Source organism: Phyllostomus discolor, chromosome 9, assembly GCF_004126475.2.
Source record: "Phyllostomus discolor isolate MPI-MPIP mPhyDis1 chromosome 9, mPhyDis1.pri.v3, whole genome shotgun sequence".
Taxonomy (NCBI): Eukaryota; Metazoa; Chordata; class Mammalia; order Chiroptera; family Phyllostomidae; genus Phyllostomus; species Phyllostomus discolor.
In genome coordinates, this window is record NC_040911.2 from 85,150,644 (window position 1) to 85,161,086 (window position 10,443).

The 10,443-nt window shown below is 55.1% G+C and overlaps 1 protein-coding gene across 1 annotated transcript; it reads right to left on the minus strand.

Annotated features, from left to right (window-relative positions):
- Nucleotides 1-433: 433 nt before the first annotated feature.
- On the minus strand, nucleotides 434-7,482 carry LOC114506105 (uncharacterized protein C20orf203). The gene is given in 6 exon segments (XM_028523607.1): nucleotides 434-462; nucleotides 465-549; nucleotides 551-682; nucleotides 684-764; nucleotides 7,265-7,369; nucleotides 7,459-7,482. Coding segments are annotated over 6 exon segments (456 nt in total).
- Between the last annotated feature and the right edge of the window lie 2,961 nt (nucleotides 7,483-10,443).

The following is a 10,443-nucleotide window of genomic DNA, read 5'->3' on the forward strand; positions in this document are numbered from 1 at the left end:
GGTCTCTGGGACAGAAGCAGGGGAGCAGACATGGTTGCTCCTTTCTGGAAGGGGGGCAACCTCGAGGACTATGACTGTGTTTCCCCAACTCCCTGGGTCCGGCTGGAGAGATGTCCCAACACCTCCCAAAGGGAAAAGCCGTTCTGGAGCGGTCAGGACTGAGGCCAGCCGCCTCTGTCCAGCCGGGGCTCTGCCCAGCGCCAGCCTGGTGCAGGCCGGAGGCCCTAATAATGTTTGCTGGAGGCCGTGAACACAAGCGTCAGTGCCCAGAATCTCCTTGAGGTTTCAGCCAGGCGTGCCTGCCCCATCCCCCAATCTGGGGAGCAGAATAAGTATGGGGGGTGACAGGGGACACCACGAGGTGGTAGCAGCATCCGTGAGAGAGGCAGGCTGCTCGACCCAGAGCTGGGGGGTAGGGGCGCCTTGTGCGCGGCTAATTAAACAGTGACTGTGATGAATCGGGAGAGGCTGCTGCTTGCTAATTAAAGATGCAGGCGTCTCGCCTGGCAAGTATGGGAGGCGGGAGCAGCACTGGAGCCATGTCGAGAGGCCAGGCCCTCGAGGACAGCACTTGGTGAAAGCCCCCTGCCGGGCCGGCTCTGGGCACGCCTTCCATCCTCAGGCCCCCCCAGCAGGGTCCACGCCCCCTCCCCACTTCCCTATCTCTTCCACCCACCTTGCCAGAGCCTGAGGCCTTGGACTTCCCCCTCCCCTGCAACCTCAATTGCTTTCCTGATAAGGGCCCGGTGTTGGGGAGGAGGGGCCTGTGGGTGCCCAGGGTCTGGGCTGGAGGGTGGGCATCATTTAGAGCCTTCGAGGTACTTCCTCCCACCCCCACTCCCTGGACTCCAAATTGGATAATGAATCCGACCAAGACGGAGGCCGGCCGTGGGAAGTAGGCCCCAAGACAACTTTGAGGACCGAGGGTTCTGAGACGCTGGGGGCTTTAGGCATCCCCCAGTTTTCCTGCTGTGGCCACACTGGGTGCTCGCCAGGGTCCTGCTCTGCCCCAGAGGCCCCGGTGTGTGAGACAGACAGGGACAGAGAGACTGCGCTCCCTCTGGCCGCGGCACTCCAGTCTGGAAAGGGGAAGTTTCGAGCAAATGCCCTCTGACCCCTGGAGGTCCCTGTATAGCAGACAAAAAGACCCCAGAGCTGCCTGTCTCTGCCCTGCATCACCTCAAACGTCTCAGTGGCTAAAAGCATGGCCTCCAGGGACCAGACACTTGGGTACAAGTCCCAGCCCCACTGTTTGCCAGCTGTGTGACCCCAGCATGGTAGCTAATTGCTCTGTGCCTCAGTTTCCCCATCTGCAAAGCTGGGGACAATAATTCTGCCTATTCAAAGGGTCCCTGAGAGGATCCAGAGAGAGAATCTAGGTGAGGTACTCAGCACAGGGGCTGGTCCGTGCAACAAGCCAGGAAATGTTGGCCACCGTCATTTGATGGCGTGGGGCTCCTGGGCATGCATGGCCCCTCCTCCATGCAACCTCCCTGGCTGCAAGCCCAGCCCTCTGACCCCTCTGACCCGACACAGGGAGAGCACGTCCCCTTTCACAGAAGGGCTCTCACATCCTCCCTGACGCCTGCAACCTTTTGAAGGAAGCCGGAGAGCAAGGAAGAAAACAAAGTGGATGCTCAGAGAGGGTGAGTGACTGGCCCAAAGTCAAACAGCTAAGTCAGGGACAGAGGCAGCCCTGGGACTGGAGTGGGAGGAGAGGGTGGGGTTGATGGTTCCCATGGTGACATTTGTTGACCTTCTACTGGACTGGAGTCCTGAACCAGCCACGATCCAAGGAGCCGAGGAGAACGAGACTCACTGTGCCTTCTGGGCAACCGGTCTGGAAGGAGAGTTCGAGGCAAATTCAGCAGGCCAGGCAATGCTCTGAGCAAGGGGCTGAGAGGTGCCACTTTGTCTTGGAATTCAAGTTGCAAAACAAAAATTCTGCTTCTGTTTGGAGGGTAAATGGGCCTTGGGGGAGCCTGGAGGGGCTGACAGAGCCCTTCACAAAGCGGGTTTCTGGGGTCTGGCACGTGAGGTACCAGGGACCTGGGATGCTATGGTTTCAGAGACTGCACTGTCCAGGAAGCCCAGCAAGAATCCATCCGCATCTGAAATGGGTTGCGATGCGCGTTTTCCAGGACACCAGACACCCACCAGGATGGGAGCTTTCTACTGCTGGACCCCGCAGTGGGGAAAGGGTGCAGAGCCTGAAAGAGGCCCAGAGACAGTGTAAACGTTTTGAAGCTGACAAACTCGAGGCTGTTGGTCCTGACTCTGGGGTGCCTGGCCTTAGGTAGCTAACTGAAAGCAGGCAGGGATGAGTGCAGGGTCATTGGTATTGGGGGCAATGTCTCCATCCTCCCTCCGCAGCACTCAGCGCTCCGCCAGAGGGCCTGGACAGGTCTAGCCACAAGGAAGCCCATGCAAGCAAAACTAGCGGCCCTGCCTTTCAGCCTCCCGAGGGCTCCTGTGCAGCAAGCAGGGTCAACTGCTGGTCTGGGGCGCCCTCTGGTGGCCACTAAGGGTAGTGGTAGAAGCCGCTGTGGGTTTAAGGTGGGTAGTCAAAATAAGAGGACTTCAAAATGTACGATGCCACCAATCCCACCGCACAGCTGGGAAAACGGAGGCCCAGAGTGGTACCAAAAGTCAGTGACCAAGCCCAGAACAGAGCCCGGAGCAGAACCCAGACCTCCCTCTGTCCCCGTGGCTGCTCTTGGTGGGTCGTGGAGGGAAAACTGAGTGTCCAGGAGGCTCCCTGCCCAGTGAGTATGATCAGCTGGATGGTGCCTGGAGGGAAGGCAGCTGAGCAGCTGTAGGATGAGGCCTGCAGCACTTCCCCTCTCTGGCCCCGAGTTTCTTGCCTCTAAAATTTGGGGCTACCGTGTTGTTGCAAGGGGCGAGAGGACAGGGGTCCTTCTCACACGCAGTTGGTAGTGAGGCTGTAACCAGCCAACCCTTCAGGAAATCCAGAAACAAGCCTTTGCCAGCAGCACCCTGTCTAGAGATGAAAGACTGGATGCTTCCCTGCTGAGAGCAGGAACAAGACAGGGATGTGTGCTCTTGGCCACTTCTATTCAGCGTAGTCCTGGAAGTTCCAGCCCGGGCACTCAGGCTGAAAAAGAAGGAATCTGTACTGCAAAGGAAGAAGAAATCCTGAAGAATCTAGTGTGTGTGTGTGCACATGTGAGCTAATAAATGAGTTCAGCAAGGTCGCAAGACACAAGATGAACATACAAAAGTCAATTATATCTCTATACACTTGCAATGAACACTTCAAAATATAATTGGTAAAATATTTCCATGTACACTAGCATCAAAAAGAATACTTAGGGCCCTGACCAGTATGGCTCAGTTGGTTGGGCAACATCTCACAAAGCAAACGGTCGCTGGTTCGATTCCCAGGTCAGCACACATGCCTGGGTTGCAGGTTCAGCCCCAGTTGGGGCACATGTGAGAGGCAACCACACATTGATGTTTCTCTCTCTCTCTTTCTCCTTCCTTTCCCTTCTCTCTGAAAATAAATAAACAAAATGTTTTTTAAAAAGAGAAAGGTTTTAAGAATAAAGTATACTCATTTCAGTTTTTAAAAACCAAGTGTCACCCTGGCTGGCATAGCTCAGTGCATTGAGTGTGGGCGATGAACCAAAGCATCCTACGTTCGATTCCCAGTCAGAGTACATGCGTGGGTTGCGGGCCATGTCCCCAGTGGGGGCCATGTGAGAGACAACCACACATTGATGTTTCTCTCTCTCTCTTTCTCCCTCCCTTCCCCTCTCTAAAAAATAAATAAATAAAATCTTAAAAAAAACAAGTGTCGCAAGATTCCATTCTTGTATGAAATGTCCAGTTGATCCAAAGTTTAAATAGAATTACATGTCTATGTGTATTTGCACAAAAACACCTGGAAGTCTGAGGCTTGGGGTGCTATATTTTTCTGAACTTTCACATTATTTTTCTGTGATGAATAGGAGTTGCTTCCATAGCCAGAAGGAAGGATAGAGCTAGCTGCTATGCTTCAGGGGTCCCCGTGGAGGTGGGACATTGTGTGAGGAGAAAGGTGGACTGAGAGCAGCTGGGGCAGCTGGGAGGTGGTGCAGGGGCAGGTTTGGAGAAGGTCAAGGTTCACTGTCTGCTCACCTGCTCAGCCCCCAGCTGAATAAAGACCTCAAGGCCCAACCCCCATGGTGGCTTCCTGGAGACTCCGCCCCCTTCAGGTTGCTGGTGGCAACTGCTGCAGAGCAGTCCCACTGCCCTGGTGCTCCAAAGACACTAGAAATGCAATTCTGGCTGGGAGAGCCAAAGAGGGTCACTCTGCTCCTATCCGTACTGGTCTCTGTCGTGAGCAAGGAGGAGACACCATAGGTACATGTCCCACTGTAGGGGTGGGAGCAGGTTCTCATCCTGGCTGGCTTTGCTACAACCAGCAAAAACCCTCCATCGTAACAGCTGAATTAGTGCTTTCTACATGTCCAAAACTCAAGCTATGCACATTACGTGGTTTGATTTCTTGAGTCCTCCTGGTGACCTGAGTGATGGGTGGGATCATCATCTTCATATTACAGATGGGCAAACTGTGGTCCCCAAAGAAGAGGCGCTGGAGCAGTCGCTAACTCTGAGACTAGACTTGGCCAAACCCGTCCTGTGGCCTCAGTGGATCCTCCCAGGAACCCAATGGGGGGGCTGCCTATTTTGCAGATGAGAACACTGAGGCTGGGAGAGGAAAGTCACTTGTCCACGTCCCACAGCAGCCACAAGTCAGGGCCAGGCAGCCTGGCCCGGGCGGTGTGGGGCCCCAGGCACGCCCCCACCTCTGTGGGCTGGCTCCCAGTGATGTCAATAGAGCTATTGTATTATAACCTTGGGAGTTTCCATGACAGAGGCCAGAGCTCTTTCATATACACTATCTCATCTGCTCCTCTCTCCAGACCTGTAAATCTTCAGTTTGATTGTATCTCCTCCATTTGAAAGTCTGGAGGCCCAGAGAGTTGAGTGACAGGCTAAGGGGCCTGGGGGCCTGCATTCTGCAGATGCTGTCCGTGTCCTAAATGGGCGGCCTGGTGGGGAAGCTCTTGGAGGCTCCCCATTGTAGGGGAGACAGGAGACAGCTCTCCTGGGGAGCTGGGCCCATCCCCCAGCTGAGCCCCCCAGTCACAGTTGATGCAGGAGAAAGGGCACCAAATGACCCAGCCAAGGGCAAAGTGCAGGGACAGCTGCCAGGGCCTCAGGGGAACCGTAACCCCTCACCGCCTCCTCTCCCAGCCCAAGATCAACCCATACCCCTCCATCAGCCAATCGGCAATCCGTCAGCCAGCTCATCAGAGAGCTCACACCACGGACAGAGGGCTGAGCCCTGCCACCAAGCGGGGCTGCTTCCGCACGTGTGCCCACTACCTGCCAGACACAGACTGTGCTGGGCAGTCCAGCACCAAGGCCCACAAAATGCTTTCAATGAGTCATATCAGCCCCATTTTATAGAAGAGGCAATGGAGCCTCAGAGAGGCTGAGTAACTTTTCCAAAGTCACACAGCCAGGAAGCCTCAGAGGTTCCTCGTAGCCAGTTTCAACCAGGGCAGGCAGAGGAAAGGACCGTCCAAAACCCCTCAGAGGGAAGGAAGGGGCCTCTGTGGAAGGGAGGAGGGGAGAAGGGAGGGGCTGCATCGTGAGCTCTCGCTCTCTCAGGCCATGACTTCCTCCTCAATCTATCTGCTCCCTGTTCGTTTACAGAATGCATGGACCACTCCATGTGCTGAGCATTGAGGCCTAGGTAAACCAGACTCATTTCTGCTCACACAGCTTATCACCTAGCAAGACAGAAAGGGAAACTGAGGCAGGCAGAGGCCACCACTTGCCTGGGTCTGCTAGTATTTACTGAGGGTGCACTGCAGGCCAGGCCCAGTGCTGGGCACCAATGGTGCCAAGTAAACGAGAAACACGAGGCTCCCGACTCCGGAAGCCTATGTTCCCAGTGTGTTCAGCCCTGGGCCTCCAGACTCCCCGCATGCATGAGCCTGAGCCCTGCATACAACGGGGAATTCCTCCGGAAGGGTTAGGGGACACAGCAGACCTACCTAGGGGTCCCTTAGAGTCACACTCGAGATCCAAAAGGGTGGGAAGATGATTAGCATCTTCCCTAGGGACTAAGTTGGGGCCCTGGGGAGGCCAGAGCTGTTCAAGAGGAGGTCTGGAGTCTGGACAATGGAAGGCCAGCAAGGACCAGCCACTCAGGGTGTAGCCACAGACTCGAGTGGCTGGGGAATCTCAGAGCCGGGAGGGGCCCCACGACTCTCGCAGGCAGCTCCCACAATGCCTCTGTCCCCATGCTCCCTGCCGACAGAATATGAGGCAGAGGCAGCACAGGGGCAGCCCATTCCAGCCACTGCAGCTCAATGTCCATTTTACAGCCTCGGAAAGGAAGAAGCGGAGCAGCGAAAGGACTCGCCCCAGATCACACCGCCGACCCGCGGCACAGGCAAAACGTGAGCCGGGGATGCTCAGCGCTTTCCACCCGCCCACGTCCCAGGATGCTGCCCGGGAGGACCTGCGCCTCCAGACCCACCAGGTGACAGCGACGACAACGTGCTCCAGCCTCCAGCCAGGGCTTGGCGTGGCCTCAGGCACATGCCAGACCTCACACCTCCCCAGTGAGGGCGGGTCTTACTTTTTTGTTTTTTCCAAATGCTCAGCCGTTGCCATCACCCCAGATGTTAGACTGAGGGGTCCCTCTGAGTGTGAATGGCAGATAGGACACCCCACAACCACTCCATTTTGGCAGCCAAGAAATGTTGGACTTATGTTGTTAAGTAAAATTTTAAAAACTGCCAAATTCCCTTGGTAAAAAAAGAGGATCAAGATGGAAAAAAAAAAAAGAATCGCTAAATAAATTATTAACAGACTATGATGCCTCTATTAAATAACTTTAAAGAAAATTTTAATGTTGTGAGAAAGTGCTCACAATATAATCTAATGTGGGGAAGAAAAAGCCAGCTATAGAGTGTGATCACAATTACAACACACACACATATGTACATGCGTATGATCCTTATAGAAAAAGAGGACTGGGGAGAAATACAACAAAATAGCAACCACAGTTTATCTCTGGGCAGTGGGATGACAGACTATTTTAATTTCTTCCTTTCTACCTTTCTGTGGTTTCCACATTTTACAATGAGTATGAATGGCTTTTCTAATTAGACGTAAAACAAAAAGCAGATTAGAAGACTGCCCTTGCTCGAGCCCAACCCCCTAAACACCCCACCCCCACCCTCCACGCGGAGCTGGGCGGCTGCTGGGCCCAGACGCGATCAGAGCTGCTGCGGGAGACCCCGGGCAGGGCGCCGGAGGCCAAGGGCGGCAGGTCCAGAGGACGCTGCCCGCGGAGGCACCAGTGAGGGCACAGGGCCCTCTGGGAGCCCAGGCCGCCCGGAAGGGTCTGCTGCAGCCTGTACATTTGCTCACGAAGGCCGAGGCCGGAACGCTCATGATCCGCTGTGTGAGAGAAGCCATCTTCTGGGCTCCTTGCATTTCTCTCGAAGCTGCTGCGTGTAGCAGGGGGCCCGGAGGAGAGCTAGGTAGGCTCTGTCCCCCTCACCACGGGGCAGGCTCTCAGCTTCCTGACATGGGACAGGAGCCCCCGGTCCACCCCACCGGGTCTCCCTGGGCCCTTCCACCCCCAGCCTTTCAGGTTTCTTCTAACCTGAGAGGTAAAGGCCCAGCGGGGCTGCTGTTCCACACCACCACCCCCCCGCCCCCCATCTTAGGAAAGCTGCCTGGGTCCATTCCAGATCAGGGTTTGGAAGAGGACAGAGCCCTGTGTTTGCCCTCCCGAGTCACTACACTGGGGGATCCAGCCCTGCTCCTGGGCGGCCCCTCCTCAGGCCCTGCCCTGCACTCACCCTCCACCCGCCGGGTTTGCACCACAGCAGTGGTTTACATAAAAGGGGCTCCTGATCTTCGAGCCAGCCACCAAATTAGGCGAGTTCCCAGAATAGTGCCCTGACTTCCTTCCAGTGGTGATCCCGGCAGCCCCCTCCTGGTCCTGGAAGCTTCTGCTCTCCTCCTGCGCTATTTTAGAGCTTGCAGTCAATTAAAACCCACAGGCCTTTTTCACAGAAATGGTGGTATCTCCTCCTCCTCCAGATCCTGCCCAAGTTGCAGGCCTCAGGGTGAAAACACAGAACGAGGCGCTGTCCTCCTGCAGAGGGGGCCCTTTGCTCGGGAGCCGAGGCCATGCCTTCCTGTTGTCTCTGCTGTGGCCAGGGTCCTGCGCTGGGGGCTGACGGGGTGCCATTCACAAGGACAAGGGGATGACCTGAGCACCTACGCGTCCCTGGCACTGTGCCCCAGCGGTGCTGCCCACACAGCCCCCCTTCTGGTCCTCGCTGGCCCTAGGCAGACCGTGTGTTCTGTTACAGCCACTGCTCACTGTTCCTGCTTCAGCTGAAGCCTGGCCAGCAGCAGGTAGCACCCTCGGGTGTGAAGACCCCTTCCCACAGATCCAGGCTGAGAAACTCAGGCCAGTCCCCAGCCTTCCCTCCCCGGGGCCTCTGACTGCCCATCAGCCTAGAGCCAGCACCTGCTGGGAGGGCTGGGGACAGGGGCTCCGCTCTGTGAGGGAAAAAGGACAATAAACATGCCAAGGGTAGGTTGAGTTCTCGGTGATGATGCCACGGAGAAGCAGCTGTGGGGGGCGGGGCGACAGAAAGGGGGTGGTGACGAGAGCTGTGGGAAGAGGGATGAGGATGCAGAGCCTTGCCTGAGGCTGGGAGAGCTCGGTGGTCCAGGAACCAAAGGGAAGCCAGTGCACCTAGAACAGCACTGTTCAACGGGGACAGAATGCAAGCCACACACAGAATTTGCAATTTTCTATTAACCACAATAAAATTAATTTTAATTATATATATATGTATTTTAAAGGTTTTACTTCTTTATTTTTAGAGAGAGGGGAAGGGAGGGAGAAAGAGAGGGAGAGAAGCATCAGTATGTGGTTGTTTCTCACATACCCCCACTGGGGACCTGGCCCACAACCCAGGCATGTGCCCTGACTGGGAATCGAACCAGCGACCCTTTGGTTTGCAGCCAGAGCTCAATCCACTGAGCTACACCAGCCAGGGCAAATTTTAATAATATATTTTAATAATTAACTTTAACAATACATTTTATTTAACCCAACATACCTACAACATTATCATTTCAACATACAATCAATATACAAATTACTGGGATATTTTGCAATCTCTTTTTCTGGTACTACAGCTCTGAGATCTGGTGTGTCTTTTATACGGACGAGCACCTCTGAATTCAGACTGGCCTCGTTTCAAGTGCTCAGCAGCCCCATATGGCCAGTGGCCACAGGCTGGGATTGCACAGCGGAGGCGGCGTGAGATGAGCTCAGAGAGGTGGGCAGGGGTCACCTTGGGTTTTATTCCGAGCTTCAAGAAGCCATGGGAGGGCTTTACACAGGGGTGGGATGTGACTGATTGCTGTCTTCAGAGCTTGACTCTGGCACCACTTGTAGCGCTTCAGAGCAGGAGAGACTGGCTGCCCACGGAGACACCCAGGTGAGGGCCGAAGGTGGCCTGGACCTTGTATGGAGCGTGGCCGAGGTGGAGCTGCAGGGGGCGCTGAAGTGGCCGTGGAGAGGCAGTGAGGCGGGCTTTGCCCTTTCTGCTTCTCATCCCCCCTCTGCCAGAATGCCTCCCGGTGACCGGTCCCAAAGCTGCCTTCCTTCCGGGCTGAGACCTGCACGGCTGCTGTCTGACAAAGCCCAAAGGAACTCAACCGGAAACATTTTGCTAAGGGCCTAGAACCGAAACGGCTGCCACTTTGTGCATCTCACAGAATCACAGCATTTCTGAGCGAGAAAAAATAAACCTGCTGCTCAGTACCACACAGTCATTAGGTGGTCTCAGGCCGGCTGGCCTGAATCTGAGTCTCTGCTGCCCTCTACCGAGCTGTGTGACCTTGGACAAGGTATTTGACCTGTCTGGGCTTCTGTTTGCTCATCTGCTTACTACAGGCATTAGTAGTCTCTGTATCTGGCGCTGACTGGGAGGAATAAATGAGTTTACACCTAAAAACGTGCCTAAGAGCAGAGTCTGACACATAGGGGGCGCTCGCTACATGGTATCAATTACTGTTACTATTAACAGATGAGATAATCAAAGCCTCAGGACAGGAAAGGACCTGTCCAAGGACTCACAGCAAACCTGAGGCGCAACGGGAAGCAGAATCTGAATTTTCTCATTTCTGGCTCTTCCTCTGAACCACCTCTCAGGTGAACTGCCCATTATCCCTCCTTTAGACGTTACCGCGCCGGCAGGCAGCAGGGGGCGGTGTTGAGATGGTACGAACCCCACCGAGATGGATTCAAACCACTCCGAGCCGCCGCCGGAGAGAGGTTTCCTCCAGCGCAGACAGGGGGCGCACGCTGGAAACAGGGCA